The sequence below is a fragment of the Rhinopithecus roxellana genome, chromosome 5 (assembly GCF_007565055.1).
Source record: "Rhinopithecus roxellana isolate Shanxi Qingling chromosome 5, ASM756505v1, whole genome shotgun sequence".
NCBI classification, from domain to species: Eukaryota; Metazoa; Chordata; class Mammalia; order Primates; family Cercopithecidae; genus Rhinopithecus; species Rhinopithecus roxellana.
The window spans coordinates 111,509,471-111,533,760 of record NC_044553.1 but is presented as its reverse complement, the minus strand read 5'-3'; the positions used below and the strand labels follow the sequence as shown (position 1 = coordinate 111,533,760).

The 24,290-nt window shown below is 47.2% G+C and overlaps 1 protein-coding gene and 1 pseudogene across 1 annotated transcript; one reads left to right on the top strand and one right to left on the bottom strand.

Annotated features, from left to right (window-relative positions):
• Nucleotides 1–82: 82 nt before the first annotated feature.
• Nucleotides 83–20,683, top strand: LOC104668188 (golgin subfamily A member 6C-like; the record flags this gene model as incomplete). Its single annotated transcript, XM_030931300.1, is given in 19 exon segments — nucleotides 83–109; nucleotides 10,854–10,973; nucleotides 12,963–13,043; nucleotides 13,898–13,936; nucleotides 14,203–14,253; nucleotides 14,354–14,435; nucleotides 14,535–14,641; nucleotides 15,704–15,790; nucleotides 15,898–16,010; nucleotides 16,203–16,285; nucleotides 16,681–17,188; nucleotides 17,445–17,514; nucleotides 18,838–18,913; nucleotides 19,345–19,436; nucleotides 19,672–19,771; nucleotides 19,854–19,954; nucleotides 20,046–20,160; nucleotides 20,163–20,198; nucleotides 20,285–20,683. Coding segments are annotated over 19 exon segments (2,103 nt in total), but the record flags the coding sequence as incomplete, so codon positions are not given.
• On the bottom strand, nucleotides 2,194–2,979 carry LOC104674383 (annotated as a pseudogene).
• Nucleotides 20,684–24,290: the final 3,607 nt, after the last annotated feature.

Here is a 24,290-nt window from a genome sequence, read left to right as displayed (position 1 = left end):
AATTTGTATTTTTAGTAGAGATGGGGTTTCACCATGCTTGCCAGGATGGTTTCGATCTCCTGACCTCATGATCTGCCCACCTCAGCCTCCCAAAGTGCTGGGATTACAGGTGTGAGCCACAGAGCCTGGCCTAATGTACTGTTTATTTAAAATTCTAAGGATCTTTAAATAATTTTCAATGGATCATATTTTTATTACATTTTAAAATCGTTTATAATCTGCTTTCACACATATTCTCCCTCATTTGATCCTCACAATTGCCCTGGGAAGCAGGTTGGAGACAGAGTAGGGGACTATTAGGAGACAGATTTACACAATGCAGAAGAAAGCTCACTGTGAGCCGGGTGAGGAAGGGAGCCTTGGAGAATCATGAATGCAGTATCTATGTCTATATTCCCAGCCCAACTACAATGCCTGAAATTCATTAGGTATTTAAGAAATAGCTGCTGAATTATTGCCTAGGGGTGCTCAGTTGAAGAAGCACAGTTGGAACTAACAGTCAAGCTTCCTGACTCCTAGCCCAATACTTTTACAAACACACCACCTATTTTTCTATATCCAATAGAAAGTATAGTGTTTAAGTTGTACATAATGTTAATTCACTTTCAATACAGGTCAATCATGATTAACTGTCAGTAGCTTTTGTGACAAACTTAGTAAACTGGAAAGTTGAACCTTTCAGTGTTCCCATTCTCATGTCACATGCTATTTCTGTTTTGAAATAAAAATCCTTCCACATGAAACTTTATCCATCAAAATGACAGAGAAGTGAAAACAGATACAAGAAGAAAGCAAAACATTAATTTCAACATCGTTTTGTCTATTTTGCTTTAAAAGTGTAACCACCAAGCCATTTTTAGGAAGATACAATCTTTTTGAAGTGTTAGAAACCATAATAACTATTCTTAACTTTAAGTCCTAAATGACCAGTATGTGTATTAGTAGATAACTGGACACAGTGTAAAGTCAGAAGGGTGACTGTATGTGGCAGAAAGGGCAGTATGTCCAGCAACTGCAGATGGATAAATGACAATGAGTCCAGATAATGAATTCTGATACAACCATTCAAATAATGCTCATGAGTACTTGATAGCATAGGGAAAAGCTTAAGATACAGTGTTTTAGAAAAAAAGGAAAGGTGAAAAAAAATAGATGGAAAGCATGACTTCAATCTTGCATACAGATGCTTCCACTTTATCCTTTTTGTTTGTTTATTTGTCTGTTTGCTTTTGAGACAGGGTCTCACTCTGTCGACCAGGCTGGAGTGCAGTGGCATCATGATCTCAGCTCACTGCGGCCTCTATTTCCCGGGCTCAAGCAATGCTCCCACCCCGGCCTCCTAAGTACCTGGGACTACAGGTATGTGCCACGATGCCCAGCTAACTTTTTGTATTATTAGTAGAGATGGGGTTTTGCCCTGTTGTCCAGTCTGGTCTCAAACTCCTGAGCTCAAATGATCTGCCTGCTTCGGCCTCCTAAAGTGCTGGGATTATAGGCATGAGCCACCACCTCTACTTTATACTTTCTCGTTGAAGTAGACTGTATTACTGATGCCCCACCCACACCCTCTTTTTGGATATCTGGCCTCTCCTCGAGTCTCTGGAAAGGGCAGCACTACAAATCCAGGGACCACTAGGGAACACCCACCCTCACTGCTAGGCAGATCAGATTCTCTCTCCTGCTCATTGGAAATGACACAGAGAATTTTCGATAGATTTTTTGCAGAGGAGCATCTGTATGGAAAGGTTCAGTAACACTGAGAGCAGGGGTACTACCAGGGCAAGCCAAAGCCTCAGAGGCTGGAGGAGCCTGGAGCACATGCCGAATGCTTATCTGCAGAGCAAAGCACAAGCATGCAGCAGAAGTCCAGAGTGAAGGCATGCAGGAGAGGAAAATCACCTCCTAGCCCAGGCAGGCCTTCCATGGTGTGGTCCTATTTTCAGTTTTGTACTTAGATGTCTGTGAGGTTGCCTGTTGTATTCTTAATACAAATCCCACTTAAGCCAGCCTAGAATAGGTCAAGATAAATGTAATGACTTGACTTGGCTGGAGTGCAGTGGCGTGATTATGGCTCATTGTAGCCTCAACTTCCTGGGCTCAGGTGATCCCCTTCTGCCTCCCAAGTAGCTGGGACTACAGGTGTGAGCCAACTTGCCCAGTTAATTTTTTGTATTTTTCTGATGAAAATATTTTTCAGAAGAAATCTATGTACATTATCACTGACTGCTTTTTCTTCATCTTCTGTGAATGTGTAGGTGTTTGTGTCTCTTGTGTTTCTTCCTTTACACAGGATATGGGCTGTTTGAAAACTATTTCGTTATCTTCATCATCATCATTCATTTCAGCCACTTCAGATTTTCGTTTCTGTAAAAATGTTGATGTAAAACCAATGTGGGGCCCTAGATATCCACTGTCTTCTCAGGAGTGTCAGAAGTGCCTAAAACCTTTTTCTTCTTCCTACATAAAACCTGGGCTTTTGTAGACATCTGACAATTCATTTTTGAAATACTTTCCATTTTCTGTAAAATCAAAGAAGGAAAATCATAATCAAGTCCTTTTTAAGCTAGTTTCTTCCTGAGTAATCCCTCTTTCTTTTTAAATCACTCCTCCTTCCGTAGCTTTTGTGTAAGTGCTGATTCTAATTATACATTTCACTGATGGGTATGATGGCTGCTTAAATGGAATATTCCAGTCTTGAAAGAGTTCTTTCTGTACTTTTTCAGGTGGCATAAAATGACCCCCCAAGAGTCTTTCACCAAACAGGTAGTTGTTCATTGTTTCAGCAACTATCTTAGCAAAATCCTCAGACTTAAACTCCGCAAATGCATAGCCTTTGCTATTTCTTGGCCTTTTATTTCTGGATAGTCTGAACCTTGTAGCAGTGCCTTGTAACTGGGAGAAATAGGAAAGGATCTGGGTTTCATTCAGTAGGTTAGGTAGGTGGCACACATAGACTACTCCAGAAGAAAGTTGTTCTTGTTTTTGTGTTTTGTTTTGTTTCTGAGATGGAGTTTCACTCTTGTTGCCCAGGCTGGAGTGTGATGGCGCGATCTCGACTCACCGCAACCTCTACCTCCTGGATTCAAGTGATTCTCCTGCCTTATCCTCCTGAGTAGCTGAGATTACAGGCATGCACCACCACACCTGGCTAATTTTTGTATTTTTTGTAGAGACAGGGTTTCTCCCTGTTGGTCAGGCTGGTCTAGGACTCCTGGACCCAAGCGATCTGCCTGTCTTGGACACCCTAATTCCTGCGATTATAGGCATGAGTCACTGCACCCAGTCCAGCCTTGACTTTGAAATGTATGTTGTACATCCAGTCAGCAGTGAACTCTGGGGGAACACCAAAGATGAGAAAAATGAGAGAAGAAATACCTCCAATTAAAGGAGTTAAGACCAGATGCTTGAACTTATGTTTTAAAAAGTCACTGCAGGTTGGGCACAGTGGCTGATGCCTATAGACAGAGCACTTTGGGAGGCTGAAGTGGGTGAACCACTTGAGCCTAGAAGTTTGAGACCACCCTGGGCTACATGGCAAAACTCCATCTGTACACAAAATAAAATAAACTAGCCGGGCACGGTGGAACCTGTGGTCCCAGCTACTTGGGAGGCTAAGGTAGGAGGTTGAGGCTGCAGTGAGCTGAGATCCACCACTCCACTGCAGCCTGCATGACAGAGTGACACCCTGTCTTTAAAACAAAAAAAAAAATCACTATTTTGTGGTTTTCTGGGTGAAACCTCTGTTTCCATAAGAAAAAAGGGGGTTGAGACAGTATGTATTACTAATTCAAAATCATAACCAGATGTTTAAAGTAAATCATTGTATCTATTGTTTAAAAACCAACCTCAGGATTATTAAAAGTTAGTTTTATTGGATTTTTCTTTAAGCTGGGCTGGTTCACTCAGGTCTGTCACTTCCAAGCCCATGTTTTCCTACTTTTTAACCCTATTTGGAAGGAAAACTGCAGCTAAGATTAGGATCCATCCTGAGATGAAAAGTTTCACACATATACACCACACATACCCCCCACCACAGTATGATGACACAGTGACCCAACCTTAGGCTAATGGTACCACTGACAGCAAATGCATTTTTTTCTTTATTCTAATTTTTTTCCTTTATTTCTTCTAACAGCAGCAAATGCATTTAACCATTTATTGAGATTCTCAACAGCTACCATTTGGTTTGTAGAGCAAATTGTTTACAAAGTAACTTTTTTCCATTTTTGATATTTTAATGAAAATTATGTTCTTCAGTTTTAAAGCTCCATCCCTCTCCCAAAGAAAGACTAACAACTACCTACCAAGTAATGATTTTTTAGGAAAAGAACAAAAGCAAAAACAGCTTTTAAACACTTCTGGAACATGGGTAAGCTTCCAAAGTCAAGACCTTCTGGGCCCAGTGGAGGTGCTAGGCTGCCTCAGGACACCATCAGCACTTCCCCATCCACAACATCCTCAGCAGCGGGGAGCCATGCGCAGACCCCAGGGTGCTTCCTGTTCCACAAGCTCCCCTCTCTTTTTCCTCTCCACCCTTGCTGCTGGGCCTCCCCTCCAAATCTGCCTAACGAAGGCAGCAGGGTCTTTAATACTGTTCGGCTTTGTCAGTGGGGAAAGTGTATTCTAGAAAGCTGAGAGATTCCCTGGTCCAGTCTGGGGGAGGAAAAAATACGCAGTGTAGCATAGATGGTTTCACTTGTCCATTCAGACACATGCTCATACATATTAGATGGATGTATCAGATGCTTCAAAAGTCCTGATGTGTAGTAGTAGAACAAAACTTGCTTGTAAAAAAGAAGTTGTAAAATTATAAAAATATCTGCAGCAGTTCAGGCTCCTGATGACAAAGCTGGTTCTGCTAAGTAGTTATTTTGACATGCACAGCAGCTTTCCCTAGAAGTCCTGTGTTCCGGGGGTTTCATTTAGACCACAGGAAGTTGAAATTGAAGTTTAAAAGGTTCTCTGCTGACAAAATATGCTATATCCATTGGTGGACTTCTACTCAGTAATGAAAGGAACAAACTACCAAAACCTGTCATATGTCATGGACCAACCTCAAAAACATTAGCTAAGTAAAAAAAAAACCAGACAGGAGAACACATATTGTATAATTCCATTGATTTGAAATGTCCAGAAAAGGCAAGTTGATGGAGACTGAAATGGTCTGATTTACCTCAAGAGGTAGAGATTCAAGCTCTCTAGAGTACATGTGATACACACATGAGAAAAAGTAAGGAAAAGAAATTTAAATGTAAATAAATGAAAATAATGCTTCTCCCTGATTGTAAAGAAAATCACATTCTTTTTGTAATAATTTGGAAGACAAAATATGAAAAAAAGTCTTTAATGTTGCCACTCAAAACGTTCTGGCTTGTTGTTTTTTATACTTCTTTATGCATTTGAACATTTTAAAAAGTAGAATCATGGCCGGGCGCAGTGGCTCAAGCCTGTAATCCCAGTACTTTGGGAGGCCGAGATGGGTGGATCATGAGGTCAGGAGATCGAGACCATCCTGGCTAACACGGTGAAACCCCGTCTCTACTAAAAAATACAAAAAACTAGCCGGGCGTGGTGGCGGGTGCCTGTAGTCCCAGCTACTTGGGAGGCTGAGGCAGGAGAATGGCGTAAACCCGGGAGGCGGAGCTTGCAGTGAGCTGAGATCCCGCCACTGCACTCCAGCCTGGGAGACAGAGCAAGACTCCGTCTCAAAAAAAAAAAAAAAAAAAAAAGTAGAATCATAATATATAGTCTTTTGTCACTATGTTTTGGGAATATTTCTATGGCAGTAAATATATCCTTGGCATCATCCTTTTTAAAAGCTTGATGTATATTAAGTTAATCATTGCCACCCCAGAAGTAAATTTTCTTATATATATTTTTTAATGGATGCAAGCAAGCATTTTTGGGCTGAATTCATAGAAGTAGAATTTCTGGAGGAAAATAACATAAAACACTTTAAAGATTTTTCATAGAAATTTTCAAATTATCCTGCACAAAAATTGGTTCAGAGTTTATACTCCCAAAGTGGCAGAGCTCCAGTGCCCCCTTCCATTTGTCCACTTTACTGGTATTTAAGGAGAAAATCTCATTGTTTTCATTACACTTCTTTGGTTTCTAGTGCTTTTGCAATTTTTTTTTTTTTTTTTTTTAGATGGAGTCTTGCTCTATCGCCCAGGCCTGGAATGCAACAGTGTAATCTGGGCTCACTGCAACCTCTGTTTCGTGGGTTCAAGCCATTCTCCTGCCTCAGCTTCCCCAAGCAGCTGGGATTACAGGTGTCTGCCACCATACCTGGCTAATTTTTGTATTTTTTAGTAGAGATGGGGTTTCACCGTGTTGGTCAGGCCGGTCTCGAACTCCTGACCTCAGGTGTTCCACCCACCTTGGCCCCCTAAAGTGCTGGGATTACAGGCGTGAGCCATGGCACCAAGCCTTGAATCTTTTTAATATACTTATTGGTCATTTTTTTTCTTGTGGGAAGTGCCTGTTTCTCCATTGCCTATTTTCTGACCAACTTCCAAAGTCACATTTCACTTAAATTTTATCCTGCTGATTGAAAGCATTTCAACATAAACAGGAGCAGGACAGACTGTAATTATGTAGATCTTGCTCTGTCACCCAGACTGGAGTGCAGTGGCATGATCATAGCTACCACAGCCTTGTACTGCTGAGCTGAAGCAATTTTCCTACCTCATCCTCCCAAGTAGCTAGGACTACAGGCGTGTGCCATGATGCCCAGCTAATTCTTAAAAATTTTTGTAGAGATGTGAATTCGCTGTGCTGCCCAGGCTGGTCTTGAACTCCTGACATAAAGTGATCCTCCCACCTTGATTTGCCAACGTGCTGGGATTACAGGTGTGAACTACTGCTCCTGGCTGAGAGCTCATTTTGTTTGCTAGTGGAGTTCTAGGTATCTTTTTATGTTTGAGGCTTTGGTGCTAGTGCTGAAGTATTACACTCACCATCTGAGGTTTACAGGACTTTTGTTTTTAATATTGAACAGATGGAACTGTTTAGTTCTGTATCTTTGCAGGCATACAAAATGCGCCTACCAGGATTCTGCTTTATATCCATTGAAAGCAAGAAGTAATACAGTAAAACTTTGCCTGGCTTAGAGGCTTTGAAAGAATGGAGTATTTTGATTTAATTCTATTAACTTGGAATTGTGAAGGTGAAAAGAATTCAAAACTTATATTTCTGGTTGAATGCAATTTGAAAATACAGCCAATTATTCCCCTTTTCTTCTGTAGTAAGTTTGGACATTCTCATCTACTTGGTGTTTTATTGTAGAACTGCTAGTGTGCCTGAGACTTACATTGTGAAGACACTTGAAAAAACACTTGAGAGGTAAGAGGGTGTAAATGGTATTGTAAGAGATCAGGCTGGTTGAGAACTGACACTTGTAAATATACCTTGTAGACTGACTCTCTGATTGCCACTTGTTTTCTTATTTAACTCATAAAAATAAAACATTGGATGGAGGGTGGGAGTAGGAAGGAGACTTATGTGTTTTAATTGCATGTCATGGTTTCGTATCAAGACAGAACATATGGTATCCCTGGCTTTGGACTTACAGAAGGAAACACATTTTTCTACCTACTGTGTGCCAGAGGTTCTTGAACATCTGGAGGGATTACTGCAGCACAGATGGCTGAGCCCTACTCCAGAGTTTCTGATTCACCAGGTCCAGGGTGGGGCCTGAGAATTTGCACTTATAAAAAGTTCTCAGGTTCTGCTGGTGCTGCTAGTCCAGAGACTACATTATTGAGAACCCTCTTGTCTACTAACTGTAAATGGTAGAACTCTAGAAAAAAGCTTAGTTTGGTGTGGGATAAGAAGCTCAGAGGTTATGGAGCAAATCATGAAAGATTCAACCCTTGATCTCAGCCTTGTGTGGAATTCAGGTAGCAATACACAGTGACATAACACAGTTCTTGGTTTTCATGATTGCGAGTCACAGCCAAGTATCAAGTGAGAAATTCAGTTTCATTTGCAAGGCTTAGAGAGGTCAGGTGATTCTAGAAAAATAGACCTTGTGTATACTTCAAACCGGAAAGAGCTTTGAGTGCCTATTAAGTTGAAAGCTTTGTGTTTTTATTTACTTTTGACTATTTTATTTTATTTTATTTTTGAGATGGAGTCTCACTCTGTCACCCAGACTGGAGTGCAGTGGAGTGAGCTTGGCTCACTGCAACTTCCACCTCACAGGTTCAAGTTATTCTCCTGCCTCAGCCTCCTGAGTAGCTGGGATTACAGGTACCCACCGCCACACCTGGCTAGCTTTTGTATTTTTACTAGAGACGGGGTTCCACCATGTCGGCAAGGCTGGTCTTGAACTCCTAACCTAAGGTGATCCACCGGCCTAGGCCTCCCAAAATGTTGGGATTACAGGTGTGAGCCACCACACCCAGCCCAAAAGATTTGTGTCTTTAAAGATATTAGACATGTTTATTGTTTTTTAAAAAAATCTTAATAATGTAGGAGAATAAAAGAAATGTTTTTCCAAAAAAGAGAAATCATTGTGATTATTTTACCTTATTGGAATGTTGGATAATATAGTCCACTTCATTAATCATCACATATGCTATGGATTTTCCATTTTTATAGGATTTGTCTCAATTGAGGTAATACTGGTAATTCTTGTACTCCATCTGGAGATGAAAAATGTAGGCCAAAATCATAGACCATGCGTAGAAGCTGGATAATGAAAAGAGCTCTGGAGGAACATGTAGACACACACACACACTGACACATATATATTTAGAGTATAAACACAGATATTTTTTAAAGTTTGTTTTGAACGTTTTAAAGCAAAAGCCAGCCCCCTCTCCCCAGGAGTAGGTAGGCCCCGCCCCTCTCCCCAAGTGGGCGGGGACAATAGTTACATGGGCAGTTTTCCTTGTGATGCCACAGGTTCCTCTGGACACTGCTCCCTGGCCACGCCTCCTTTCCCTTTCATCTTTCTCATTGACCAATGGGCTTGGAGAATTAAGGCCACGCCCCATTCTGCATTCTAGTGGGGCCCTGGTTACACCTCCTCTGGCTCAGTCACACAGCCGCCTGGTAGGTGACTGGAGGTGTTCGCTGGTGTGGCCCCAACCCTGCCTCCCTCCCCACCCCATGATGTTAGAAGAGACTCGACAGAGTCAATTGGCAGCAGCCAAGAAAAAGGTAAGACACAACAGGTCATGGCCCCCCAACCTAGCCTGATATCCCCTCCAATGACAAGACCACTGCCAGAGTACATACCACTCTTGAGGCACACCGGGCTGGGGCCCCTAACCCTGGCACCTCTGGGCTCCCCCCACCAAAGTCTCATCAGTCAGCCCTGCCCCCTCAGCAAGCAGCACAGCCTCTGCCCTCGCCAGTCGCCCCATGGTGACTTTTGGCAGGTGACTCCAGGGGCTCCCTGCTCCATACTCGCCCCTCACATCCTGCTGCCCCAAGCCCAACCTCCCTGGGTTCTTTGGGCTCAGCTGTCCGAGGACCTGGGTCCCCCAGCCCCAGCCGCCCACCATCGCCAGTCATCCCCGGGTGACTTTGGGCTGGTGACTGCTGGAGTTTCCTGCTGCAGACTGTACTCTCCCCTCTGGCTGACCCAAGTCTGACCTTCCTGGGCTCTTTGGACTGGCAAGTAAAAGGACCTGGGCACCAGCCCTGTGTCCCACTCCCCCATCATGGATCAGCATGACTCAGCCATTGCACTGATGTGGTTCCCCCCACCCCCAGGAGGAGTGGAATGTAGTGATGTCACAGTCCCCCTAGGAACTGTCATTACTGCTGCAAGACTGGCCTATGATCTTACAACCCAGTCCCCTAAGCATTCTCGCCCCATTTCTGGTTCCTCTGGCCACAGCACAAATTTCCAGCTGGAAGGGGAATGGGGACAATGGGACTTAGGAGCAACAGGTTTCAGGTTGCCTTACTCTCCTTGCATAGACATTGACTTTGTGAAAAGCCTACACTTCCCTGTGAGATCAGATGTTGACAGTATCTCTGGGTGGCAATGGGAGAATGGGTTTGGTTTGGTTCCCTCCCAGCCTTCTACTCTCCAGAGAGACTGTAACGTACTTTTCTGAGTTCTCCACCTCATATTCTAATTCTCCATGGTTCTGGGACCAGACTGCCCTTCAGTCAGTGGTCTCTGAAGTGACATTTGCTCATCTTCTGTGGAATAGATCTTGGAAAACTGAACTTGACAGCTTGAGTCTTCCTCATATCATCTCAACTTTGGTACTTTGAGTGCCACAGGATAAATGTGGGAGATCTTTCTGAAGCATCAGTTTCCCTTGATTCTCTTGAGAGAGGAAAAAGCCTTAATGTACTTAGGGATGACGGTCACATAGGTTTCTAAGAGCACACCAGACTTTTCTTTGAAATGAGACTTGGGTTGTCCTCTTTCTGATAAATTGCCAGATTTAACAAAAAAGTTGCCTTGTGTCATGAGGACACATTGATATAAAAGTTTGAGAGATACTGGTGCACTTATTCACACTAACAGACATGTGAGGATGTATGACTCTAAACCACACAGTGTGCAGTTCTTGACTGCTTAATGTTTACTTTTCTACCTCTGCCTCTGGTTTTGGTCCCTGGCAGCTGTTGATTTGTGGAAAACCCCAGAGCTTGGAGTCAGAAAACTGAGTTTAAGTTCCATTATTGCCCCGCCCCTTTGTTTTTTAGCCATAATATCAATCCCTCTCAGTCACTAAGTGATTGTGACAACACCTTGTACAGTTGTTGGTGGCATTAAATCAGATGGTGCATAAGATTTTTTTGCAAAAACTGTAAAGGAGGATGTGGCTGTAGGGGCTGGTAGTCCTCATGAGTATTACTGCTCTTCTTTCCCACAGCTAAAAGAATATCAGCAGAGGAACAGCCCTGGTGTTCCGGCAGGAGCGAAGACGAAAAAGAAAAATACTGGCAGTAGCCCTGAGACAACCACTTCTGGTGGTTGCCACTCACCTGGGGATGTGAGTCTTGGCTGGTCAGATTCCTGGGGACAGGGGACCCAAGGGGCAGTAGAGGGTAATTGTTGAGTTTGTTGGGTACTGGTTAAGAATTCTGGGTTTGAATCCTGCCTCTCCATGTGCTAGGGATCTGACTTAGGGCAAGTTGCTTGAGCTCTTTGGACCTCTCTTTTCAGTATTGTTTGACTTCCATTTTTGAAGATTAAATGAGATTCCTTGTTGTTGTTTTTATGTTAATCCCTAGTACTTGGCCGCTGTAAATACCCAGGACACCCAGGAAATGGTCATTGCTGCTTGATTTTTCTCATCCCCAGTCTCAAGGGGATGCTGGGCCAATGAGTTCAGACACTTGCCATCAGGCTGTCCCTTTAGGAGTCACTGAAAGGGCCCAGTGTGTGGTGAGGAAAGCCCCAGGCACTAGGAGTAAGAGAAGATCTAACTTGCCACCAGCTTGCTGGGTGACCACAGAAAAATCACTTCTTCCCCTGGGCCTCAGTTTCCTCCTCTGTAAGATGATACTGGATAAGATCAGTGTCTTTCACACTTGCTTTTTGGCTGGAGCCCCCTTAGTTCAAGTGAACCCTTACTCAGGAGTCTGGGTTTTTTAATGGAGGTGGAGGTCTGGAGCTTTACCAGATTCATCGCCCATGCCCTGGGCCTGAGGAGAGGGGTCCAGTGAGCGTATTAAGAGCTGCATTGGTCAGGTGACTCTACTCTGTGACTGCATCGCTCAGGGGAATTTTCCATCTATTTGTTCCTGCCCCTGGCAAGGCAGCAGGTGGCCATTTGGAAGAATGGCACAGGCCATGGTTTTAATCTCCTCTGCTCTTCTTCAGCATTTCAGTTTTCCTGAACCCACATCTTCCTCCTACCCTGACTTTCTTGCTTCTCTCTAAGCCACTTCTGTCTTTCTCCCCCTGCCCTTGTTTTTCCCTTTTCACCTCATGTAGATTCAGGACATTCTGAAGGTGCTGGTGTCCAACCTTCACCATTCCAGTGGGGTAGCGCTCCCCCATTGCACAAGTGGAAGGTGAGGCAGTGCCAGGACCCCTCTCTGGCTTGCTGTCTCCAGCTGTGCATGCCCCTGAGGCTTCTCTGGTTTGGGGGATACTTTGCCTCTGGCTTATTTTTATTTTGCTGGCATTATCCTTCAGCCTGTTTATGTCTGCTTCTTCACCTGCTTGATTGATTGGGTTTTTTCCTTCCCTGCATCTTTTATCATCTTGGAAATGGTGAGACATACCTTAAAGTTTAAAAGTAATTTGGGAATAATGTACAGAACAGGCATGTGGGATTTGGGGCTTTTTTTTTTTCTTTCCTTTTCTCTTTTTCTTTTTTCTTTTTCTTTTTCTTTTTCTTTTTTTTTTTTTTTTGAGACAGAGTCTCACTCTGTCACCCAGACCGGAGTACGCTGGTGCAATCTTGGCTCACTACAACCTCTGCCTCCGGGGTTCAAGTGATTCTCTTGCCTTAGCCTCCTGAGTAGCTGGGATTACAGGCATCTGCCACCATGCCAGGCTAATCTTTGTATTTTTAGTAGAGATGGAGTTTCACCATGTAGGCCAGGCTGGTCTCGAACTCCTGACCTCAAGTGATCCAACCGCCTCCACCTCCCAATGTGCTGGGATTACATGCATGAGTCACTGTGCCCAGCCCCTTGCTGTTTTTTTTTTTACTTTCTCAATATCCTTGCTGTTTTTTTTTTACTTTCTCAATATCCGTAACTGTATCCCGTGTAAGTTTTCTTTCTTTTTTTTTTTTTTTAATTTCTATTACCCCTGCATCATCTGCTACCCTGAAGGGTCTGGAGGTAAGAGGCCCTGGGCCGAGGTGCAGTGACCCTGCATGCCAGCCCCCGAAGCTCCTCTCACGGCAGGGGCTGGGTGCCCCTCTGCCAGCTGAGACAGCCCCACACACCCCAGCCCTAATGATTGTTCTCTCTACCTCTCCCCACAATCGTCCTTCAACTCCTCCTCTCTGCGTGCACCTCAGAGCCGGTACCAAGAACTGGAAGTAGCCCTGGACTCAAGCTCCGCAACAATCAATCAACTCAATGAAAACATAGAATCTTTGGTAAGAGTCCAGTGGGGTCCCGTGATTCCGTGCTGCCCATCCTGGGTTTTAGTTTCCCCTTGGGGCTCTGAAGAAAGGGGCTGAGGGCCCCTGGTCCGAAGGGCAGATGGGGAGCTGAAGCACCCAGGCCTCACCTGGGGGGACCCCAGAGCAAGGAGCATGCAGCATGGCTCTTCTGTCACTGCCCTCTTTGCTGACTCTCTCTGCTTCAGACATCCCTGCTCCAGTCCTTGCCACACACGCCCTGGGGTTGTCGCCTCTCAGGAAAGTGAGGGTTGTAAGGGGCCCCGTATTTCTGCCCTGACTCAGTCCCTAATTTGCTCCTTGAGTCTGGACAAGCCACCTCTCCTCCTTGGGCTCATGTTTCCAGAGGAGGTAGAGAGTATCAAAGATCTCTTTAAGCTCTGACAGTCCGAGATTGAAATGCCCCTGGAATAGAAACCTCAGGGCCAAGGGTTCCTGTCTGTCCTTTTCTGTCCTGTATGTCTGCTGTGAAGACCCGTACCTGGCCTGTATGTGTTCAGTAAATGTTTGTTGAATGAACACATCTTTCTAAATCACAAGCTGGCAGAAGGGTGGGCCTTTCTCAGACTCCATCTCTAGAGGTTTATGTTACTGTCCTTTTGAGAGAATCCAGATTCAGACTTTGAGTTCTGTGGCTGTGGGCAAAAACCAACAAAGACCCAAATCCTCTGTCTTTGGGAGCTTGAGGAGAGTTGACCAGTTCGTGTTGCCATTGGGTCTGAGAACTTTGCCTTTAAAATCCATTCCTGGTCCCTGCCTACAACTTCCTGGTCTGGGGAATAGAGTTGAGGGGGCCCCCCTCAGTCACCTGAATTTGACTCTCCCCACAGAAACAACAGAAGAAACAAGTGGAACATCAGCTGGAAGAAGTAACGTGATTTCTTTGTTTGCACACAACATGACTGCTGGGTTTGGGGGGCACTCAGATGTAGAGGCGTCAGTCTCGTCTCACCCACTCCCAACCTGGGGAAGAAGGCTCACCCCTCAGATTCCACCCCATGCCCACAGGGTCCCTGATAACCTGGTCCCATGGGTGTGCCTGTCCTGGGGCATTGGTGGCATGCTGGGGGCATGTCTCTTGCTGTGCCATCTCTGCCTCCCCCGGATAAGAGCTCTGTCTTCCTCTTCCTAGCAGGAAAAGAAAGCAAACAAGGAAATACACAGAGCACAAACGGAGCAGTTAGAGGTGAGTGGAGGGTGGGGAGTTTTCTCCTGTCCTCCGGAGAATGTTTCTTTCCTTCTCTTTCAGCACTTGCTTGGCTTTTCTCCCAAACGTTCAATTCCAGACAATCAACATCCTCACATTGGAAAAGGCAGACTTGAAGACCACCCTTTACCATACTAAACGTGCCGCCAGACACTTCGAAGGTGGGAATCTGGGCACCCCGTCATCCTTCAACCTGGCACTTTGACACTGGCACTTTAGGGGGACTCCTTTGTGCCCCACCTCAACCTCTCTCATTACAGAAGAGTCCAAGGATCTGGCCGGCCGCCTGCAATACTCCTTACAGCGTGCTCAAGAATTGGAGCGGGCTCTCTCTGCTGTGTCTACCCAGCAGCGCGAAGAGGACAGGGTGAGTCCAACCAGCTGCCCCGTCCCCTGGCAGCCCGGCTTCCCAGATGCAGGAGTGAGCCTAAAGGTCCCTTCTGCAGGATGCAGTGTCCTGCCCAGAAGGCAGCATGCTCATTTCTCGCTGCTTTTGTGTATGGTTGTTAGAGGCAGCCTGGGGCTGAGTCAGCTGCTGTGGGTGAGTTGGGGGCACTGTGGGGAGCGAACACTGGACGCAGAACTGGGACGCCAAGTGCCTGTCCTGCCCTTACCTGGCTGTGGCCTTGGCCAAGTCCTAGGTGGGGTATCGGGTACTTGTACTGTGAAGGTACAGAAGAGTGCCTTTAGTATGTCACCATTTCTGTAGAGAGAGGAAAGTTGTATGTATGTGTGTCTGTGTGTGTGTGTGCTTCTGTGTCTGTGTGTGTGTATGTACTATGATAATATACATAAAACATGTCTGTAAGCATAAGCATTTCATTAAAAACCTCAGGAGAGAGTAACAGGGTGGCTGGGAGACACTTCCCTTCTGTACTTTCTGAGTTTTGAACTATGCGAATGTATCTTCCTTTCAAAAAGTGAACAAAAGATTAATTCCCCCTTTCTATCTGCGCCCCCACCCGTAGCAAGAAAAAATGGGCTTAGAGAATTGGATAGACCTGGGTGTTCAAATCCCAGCTCTGTCTAAGTGATCTTAGGCAAGCACTTAACCTCAAACACTCCATGATTTTCATCTACGCAATAGAGGTTATCCTAGTAACTGTCTCATATGGTGGTTGTGAGGGTTAAATGGGATTGTTAGCATGGCACCCGGTGAAGCACTCCATAAAGGTTCAAACAGTGGTAGTAATCACAGTAATAACAATTGCAGTATTATCTGATCTCTCTGGGCCTCCGTTAGCCAGCTGTAAATTCGATCTCTTTCCCTGTCCCTTCCAACTTTACTGAGTTCTTTTAAAAACCAGGCCACGGGCTTGGAAATGCCTTGATCTTTACTGACCGAGTTGTATACTGAGCCTAGCCCTAGCCCTTTTCAGGGGCACTGCCCGGGCTCCCCAGATCAAAACTTCTCACTCTTCACATCCAGTCCTCGAGCCGCAGTGAAGCAGTCCTCCAGCGGCAGTTACAGCAGACCAGAAAGGAGCGGGCGCTGCTGAACGCACACGTGACACAGGTGAGGCTTTGCAGAGGGAGGGATGTGGAGGGAAGATGATCCCAGCTGACCAGGAGCAGGTGAGGACCAGTGACAGCCCTTCCTAACTTCTGTGCCCATGCTTGCAGATGACAGAGTCACTTAAACAAGTCCAGCTACAGAGAGATGAGTATGCTCAACATATAAAAGGAGAGAGGGCCCGGTGGCAGGAGAGGATGCGGAAAATGTCGGTGGAGGTGAGACCTGACCCTTCAGCCCCCACCTTAGATGGGTCACTGGATCTTTCTGGGCATCTGTAAAATGGGACTAGTATAGCCGGAGGTGGTCATGGGTCTGGGCTTTGTGGAGGTGAGGGCAGAGAGGGAGATGGTAGCTTGTCCAGCCACCAGCCCCTCTCTCCAGGGCCCTTTCCCCCTGTGCTTTGGGCAGGCTCAGCATTGAAGGAGGAGAAGAAGCGTGACATACATCGGATACAGGAGCTGGAGAGGAGCTTGTCCGAACTCAAACCCCACATAGGTAAGATGGGGCTGGTGTGACCTGGGAGCAGGACTGGCATCAGAGGGCTGTGGGGTGACTTAGAGTGCCCCAGGGAGGTGGGTGGATGGAAGGGCTTTGAGGCAGAGGGAAAGAGGTTCTGTGCCAGGAGACTGGCAAGTCTTGTCATCTCCACGAGCCTCAGGGTCCCCATCAGCAAAGAGGGAGGAGTGCCCGTTGTCAGCCACCCACAGTGCTCTCTATCTGACATGGCTGGGAAATTGGCTTCCATCGGGTGCGAGGAATCATTAGCAGTGAGACCAAGATTGGGAAGCCTGAGAGGAGCTGTGCATCAAGAGGAGGCTTGGTTTTTTTTGGTGGGGGGAGGGGGTGGCAGAGGGAATCCAGAGGCCCTCATTGTCTGCTTCCTTTCTCAGCTGAGCCCCCATCCCCAGCGCCCCCAGCAGGGCCCTCTGAGGTGGAGCAGCTACAAGATGAGGCCAAACACCTGAGGAAGGAGGTGGAGAGTTTGGTGGGAAAACTCCAATCCCAGGTGGAAAACAATCAGGCCTTGAGTCTCCTGAGCAAGGAGCAAAAGGAGAGGCTTCAGGAGCAGGAGAAGAGGCTCCGGGAGCAGGAGGAGAGGAGTCTTCGGGAGCAGGAGAGGCTGTGTGAGCAAAAGGAGAGGCTTCAGGAGCAGGGTGAGAGGCTGCGAAAGCAGGAGGAGAGGCTGCGAAAGCAGGAGGAGAGACTGCGAAAGGAGGAGGAGAGGCTGCAAAAGCAGGAGAAGAGGCTGTGGGATCAGGAGGAGAGGCTGTGGGAGAAGGAGGAGAGGCTACGAAAGCAGGAGGAGAGGCTGCGAATGCAGGAGGAGAGGCTCGCACTCTCCCAGAACCAAAAGCTCGACAAGCAGCTGGCTGAGCCACAGTGCAGCTTCAAAGATCTGGTGGGTTGCCCTCATCCCTAGCCCTCCAGGCCCTTGTTTCCCCACCTGTAAAATGGGGCAGTGTAGCCCTCACATGACATGGTACTTCTAAAGGCACCTGTGAGCCAGAGCTCATCAGGCCCTGCTCTGATGGCTGTGGGGGAGAGGGGGTGATTTTTCTAACCTGCCTCCACCCTTCCTGGTGACATGGGAGACAGACACCAAGTTCAGGGTTCTCCAGCTGCAGTGGATGGCCACTGATTGCTTCTCTCTGTCCAGACACGACAACAAGAGCGCTCTGCAGTTGGAGCAACAAGTAAAGGAGCAGCAGGAGAAACTGAGTGAGGTGAAGGAGACGGTAACCTCTGCCCCATCCAAGAAGGGCTGGGAGGCGGGCACCAGCCTCTGGGGAGGGGAGGTCCCAGGCCAAAGGCAGCTCTAGCTGGAGGGAAGGTGACCCCAGCCCCTCCAGAGTAGCCCTATATCTGTTTCTTGCTTCCTGCCCTCTGACTTTTAGAGGTGGGTAGCCCTGGGCTCCTCCCAGGTCTGGACATCATCATCCCAGCTAGAGGCATGGAGCCCCCCAATTATAGGGGAAGAGACTGGTATAAGAGGTTCCTTATGCCCGGGGTGGTAGCTCATGCCTGTAATCCCAGCACTTTGGGAGGCTGAGGCAGGAGAAACGCTTGAGGTCAGGAGTTTGAGAACAGCCTGGCCAACATGGCGAAACCTCATCTCTACTAAAATTACAACAACAAAAAATTAGGCAGGCGTGGTGGGCACAAGCCTGTAATCCCAGCTACTCAGGAGGCTGAGGCATGAGAATCACTTGAGCACGGGAGGTGGAGGTTGCAGTGAGCTGAGATTGCACCACTGCACTCCAGCCTTGGCCACAGAGTGACACTCTATCCCAAAACAAAACAAAAAAGCCTCCTTAGATTCAACCTGGATTCTGGCCTCAGTTCCACTGGTCACCGTTCAGCTACTTTTCATCTCTGGGTCTCTGTTTCTTTAACTTCAAAAGGAAGTTAGCATTTTTCTTGCAGAGGTGCTGAGGATTAAATGAGATAATACATGGAAAGAATTAGGCTTGTAGCACACTTAGCAGATGGTCGTTGGCTCCCTCTGCTTTTCCACCAGTCTGTAGCCTACAGTTTAAATGGTAGGAAGGAGGACATGAGATTTGAGGCTGGGGAAGGAGGCATGGGGTTCTAGGCAAGGGAGGAAGTCTCTTAGGCCTGGAGCAAGGGGCCAGGGTCCTGGGCAGGTAAGAGCCCCACAGTGCTCTCACTACCCTATTAATGGGCCCAGAATCTGGAAACCAGCCACCATGTGCCCTCATGCCCAGGGTCTTCCTGCAGCTGGAGCTGAAGAGCCAAGAGTCTCAGAGTCTGCAGCAGCAGTGAGACTAGTACCTGGGTCACCTGCAGCAGTACGTGGCCACCTATCAGCAGCTGACCTCCGAGAAGGAGGCGTGCACAGGGAGTTACTGCTGCAGACCCAGCTCATGGACCAGCTGCAGCAGCAGGAAGCTTGGGGCAAAGCAGTGGCTGAGATGGCCTGCCAAAAGTTGCAGGAGACCCAGGGGAGGGAGTTGCTGAGGACAGGGCCCCAAGGGGGACAACCTGGCAACTTCCGTGCCTTCTCACTCTGTTTCCCGTCCCCTTAGGAGCACCTAGAAGCTGCCAGCCAGCAGAATCAACAGCTAGAGGCCCAGTTGAGCCTCATGGCTATCCCTGGAGAAGGTACAGGAGACCACTCAGAGGAAGAGGAGACAGCCCCAGGAGGAAGGGGGAACTATTAACAGCATAGGATTGAGGGGGTTGGAAGAGACCTTTAGAACAGATAGTCATTATGCTGACCGGGTGTCTGCACTAAGCTCGGCATGAATATGGTGACCTCCTGGGATCAGGGGGCCACCTGGTTGCCTAAGGATGAGTGAACTGGCCCAGATCAGAAAGGAAGCAGTTCAGAATTCCCACACTGACTGGTAGCAGGACTGTGCCTGGGCAATATAGCAAGATCTTGGTTCTTAAAAGGAAAAATAAAGAACAGCAGCTCATTCCCCTCTGGGGAGGGCCTGGCTCAGGGTTACACAGTGAGGGTGGGGAGAGGTGGGCCCGCAGTACCGCCCTAGATGGGTTGTCTGAGGACCCCTCTGGCCACCTCCCCACAGGAGATGAAGGAGGACATCTGGACGGTGAGGAGGAGGAGGCACCTCGGCTCATGCCAAACATCCCAGAGGACCTGGAGTGCCAGGAGGCCATGGTGAGTCTGACTTTCCCTGCCCTACTTTGACACCTTCCTCTGTGGTCCCTGGAGGGAGCCAGAGTCATGGGCCTGGCCCCAGGGACTGGGGATGAGTCTGTGTGTGGAGAGACCTACCGGGCCCTGCAGGGGGCCATGGAGCAGCAGAAGGTGAGTTCTGGCATGGGCCCAAGAAAGGTGGGGGCGGGGAAGGACAGGTCACTCCCGAGATGTGACCCCATTATTTTGGCTCCAGAGCAGCTTTATGGACCTCTCGAAGAAGGCGGACAGGAAGGAGCAGGTGGAAAAATTAGAGCTTGGATTCATCCAGCTCTCTGGAGCAACAGAGGGCATGAGTGAGCAGGAGGCCAGGGCATGGCAGGGGGAGCTGCGGGGCCTTCAGAGGGGCCCCAGTGTCTGAGTCCTGTCCTCTCGCAGGAGAGTACATCACCGAATATGAGAGCCAGGGGGCAGTGCCAAACACTCTGCACCAGGAGAAGGAGGACGTCATCAGGCCGGCTCAGAACGAGGAGATGAAGGTAGAGGGCATGCAACGTCTCTGCGGGGGTGGAGGTGGGCATGGGAGGTGAAGCCAGCTCAGGCGTGGCAGCTGAGCACCCCTCCCTGCAGGTGAAGCTGCTGGAACTGCAGGAGCTGGTGTTGCCGCTTGTGAGCGACCACGAGGGGCGGGACAAATTCCCCCCCACTGCCCAGAACCCGGCTGATGAGCCCGCTCCAGGGGCCCCAGCCCCCAGGAGCTTGGGGCTGTGGAGGAGCAGGGTGGTGAGTAGAGCCCTCAGGCGGGGTGGGCAGGCAGGAGCAGGGGAGGCTCGCACTGTACTCAGACCCCTGCCTCCCTCTCTCCGAAGATCTTCGTGAGGTGAGCCTGGCCGACAGCGTGGAGCCTGCACCGGGAGAGGCCAGGGAGGGTTCTCCCCGTGGCAACCCCACCGCACAGAAGATCGTGCAGCTGATTCCTGTAATGCAGGACACCCAGGAGCACCCAGGCTTGGCCAGCAAACCCTGCGTCCCATTCTTTTACCGGGCAGCGGAGAACAGGGAGATAAACATCATCATCATCTGAGAGCTGGTCAAGAAATTGAAAAAAAACAACAACAAAAAGTTATGGGGTTAATCCCCTACACAATTCATTTACTTCATTTGAATGTTAGAGCGCCTCGTGTTTATTTATGTTTCTAATTTACAGTTTAAATTTCTTTGTGAAAAGTTAAGGGAGAGTGGGTCTTTTCCTGATGTTCACTCTGGCATCCTTTAGCATTTTGGTTTTTAATTTGATAATTGTAGGTCATTAGCTCACATATCGAGTTTGCCCTTACATGGTGGGAGTTCAAACACACAAAGACCCACTATTTGCACAAAACTATTCTTGCTGGTTTGGAATAGGCTGCCATGCTTTTTAAATGTTATTGCAACATGTGTATTCATTACAGAACTCAGATAAAATCTGCTTATGTTCTGCTATGATATTTGATTGAATCCTAATCACAGTGAGCTCTTCATTAGCTCAATATTGTGGTTTGCCCTCAAGTTTCTTACTTTGTAATATGCCACTGTGAGTATTGACATTTAGAGTTGTTTAAAGGCCAAGAACTGGAAACACCCTTTTCCCTGTTTTCTGTGTATTGGGGATGGGAGTAATAACATTTTGGGGAGCTTTTTAAATCTCACAGAAGAGGAAAGTGGCCTGCGCTGGCAGGTGTGTGCAGGATAGAGTGTGTTTCATTTGTTCTGGTGCCAGGAATGAGTGCTGTACTATGGTAGTTCACTTAGGATTTGTATGTGCTCTGGGCTCATGAAGATATTGCATCATGAGCTGCAGCAGTTGGACTCTTTCTCAATGACCTAAAAAGGGATTCTTTCTGAGGAATGAAAGGCTCCCATCATTGACTGTGGATGAGGAAAACCTTTCCTAGCTTAGAGCATTTACATCTACAATACATTTTAAAGTCAGAGTTCATGTTACCTGTTTTAATCACCTGTCTCCACGGCCAGCAATCCCCAAAGTTCAGGAGCCGTGATGCCCTCCCAGGAAACTGACTGCAATGCAGATTCTTGAGCTCCACTTCAGAAATTCAGTAGGGCTTAGTGGGGCAATATTAGAAGCTTAGAGTTCATCAGAAATATAGAATTTTAAAATGTGAGTTCAACTGAATAAATTTGAATTTCTGTAGGAAATAAAGAATCAAAATACCTATTTAAAGATTGCAATATATGGTCATTATTTTTAAAGTATCTGATTAAACCTGATAGGTTTTCCAGAAATGAAAAAATCAGTTCTAAAACCAAAGCTGATATTTAGAAGATGTGAAAATGTAACTCAGCCCTATCCATAATAGAGTTTCTCTAAAACTTTATCTTACAGAGTCACTTTAAAATGATACAGTTCTTGAAAAATGTAACTGCTGTGTTAATGTTTTGAAATAAGTTAAAACATTTTAAAATATGAATACTGTAGTTTAAAGCAAAGAACCTGGGGGAAGGAAAAGTAGAGAAAGAGATAGCAATTTCAGTCTGAACCTTTATTTGCCAAGTTTTCTTAGAATGACTTCTACCAATTTATGAATTCCTGTCAACAGAATGTATAATGGAAATACTGAAAGACTGTTGTCTAAAGTGCCATTATTGACTGCTACTGTGATGCTACTGTAATGTAATAAATTAGGAAATTGTTGCAAAGTGCTGTTTTTGCCTTCAAATTTTGTGTGTCTTGAAAACTATATTATTAAAGATATTGAGACTGTGCAAATCCTGGGCACACTTGGCATGAGATCATCAGTTTTTATTTTTACAAAATTGTAACTATGCAAGTGTGTTTATTAAAAGAACACAAACTAAAAAGAAGTTATGGGATTTAAAAGTTGTGGGATGAAAAAGTTATGGGACAAAAAATGCTGTGTAAAAGTTGTGGCAAAAGAAGTGGAAAAAAAGTAGGAAAATGTTTTATGAAAAGTTTTTTTAAAAGTTATGAAAAGGAAGTTATGGGATTTTTTTTTAAAGTCATGGGATAAAAATAAAAGCAGGCCCCTGTCAGCATAAGCCTGGAGAAGTGGGGCTGGAGTCTCTGCCCCCACCATGTACCAACCACCCCTTCCCAGTCACCCCTTTACCATTAGGGTAGCAAGACAAGACCCCATCTAATGGAGGGAGACAAACAGACCCTTTGCCACCTTGACCAGGGCTGAGTCCTTAAATTTCTGGACGGTGATGTTTGTTATTGAAGAGCCAGAGGCTGGTGGAGTTGGTTTGTTTGGAGGAGGCCTAATGGCCTCCCTACTCTCACCAAAGCAACTTTTCCCTCAAGGGGGCTCCCATCTTCTTATTCAGAGAGGCAGCTGGAGCAGTACAGTGGGGCTAACTGTAGAGCAGGCGAGGGCACGGGCTGCTGGGGTGACCCCCTTTCCCCAGTGTACATATAGTATCTGTGTAACATTTTGTATATTCCGGGTGGTAGGGCCATCCCCTGTATCATAACTAGTGGAGGGTGGAGCTGGCATATGAGGAGGAGGTTCTAAATGTTATTTACAGCTGGAAAACTTATTTATCTATAGTATAGGACAGAGGAAGGAGGTGAGGATGGGGTCCTGGTTGACTTGGTGATGCGACTCCTGTGTGTTTTGCTTTTCATTTTGGAATAAATGGATTTAGTCATACAGCTCAGCCTGGTGGGTTGCTGTTTCCCTCACTGGGTCCTGGAGTTTGTGCCAATGAACGAGCAGCCCAGAGTGTCTGAGCATGTCCAGCTGGGCTGTTGGGGACCTTCCAGGCCTGTTACCTGTATGCTGCCTGGTGACACCTGGTGGATTTCATGTGGACTGCTATAGCACAGTACAGCCCTGACAGTCAACAGGCTCAGAAGCCTGATCTACCGGTGGCCGGGAAGGCAGGGGTATATATATATGTATATATGAGTATTTATAGCTATTTATAAAACAGGGCAGGGGCATGCCACAGAGGGGGCACAAGTTTTCAGGAATGGTCACACCTGGATGTGTCAGCTCACCACTACAACAGACTAAGTCACAGATGAAGGGGGCTGGCTTTGGGCTGGGGAGCCTCTGTTAAGTCACAGGACACCTGCCCCGCAGGCTTGGAAAGGGAGGCCCCCGAGAAGAGGAGGATCTGTTTAGAGGTCAAAGTGGGGCTGGGGCTCTCAGGACGGGATGGACTTGCCTGACCCAATCAGCTGGCAGTTGGAGAGAAGAAAAGAGAAAATAGGAGAGAGAAAAGCAAGCAGAGAGCTGGTGAGGCAAACGCAGAGCACTGGCGTGCCACAGCAGCTGTGAGAGGGCTGGGGAGGGGAGGGCACAGATGCGGGTGTGGCAAAGGTTCCTGGAAAAGAGGGGCCAGAAGGGAAAGGGGAGGAAGATGGAGGGAGGAGCCAGAGCTTCACAGGTAGTGCATGGGGGATGCGACGGCCCTCCCCAGCCCACACACGCTGGCCTCACCCATGGCACCCAGCCAGTGCACCCACAGTTCAGACCAATGCTCAGCCCCCTTGGGCTTCTCTCTTCTCTGGTCACTCTGTCTTCCAACTCACTGGCCCAGGGCCACCTCTTGCTTGGGGAGCCCCACCCAACTGCCACCTGGCCTGATAAGGAACACTGCTTGAACCAAAATGGTGAAGCTATAAGGGATGGATGGCTGGAGTGAGTGCCAGAGGCCCCTCTGAGTGGTCAGCAAGTCCAGGGTCCTCTGAAGGGACCCTGGGGAAGGCAGGGAAGGCAGGTAGCTGGATGCCACTGGCCATAGACTTATAAGTCTTAAGAGGGGAGCCTCAGCTGGTTGCGGGGTGGGGGTGCTGCAGGTTTCGTAGGTGAGCCTGGGCCCTTCCTGCTGGGAAAAGCAGAAGAGGGA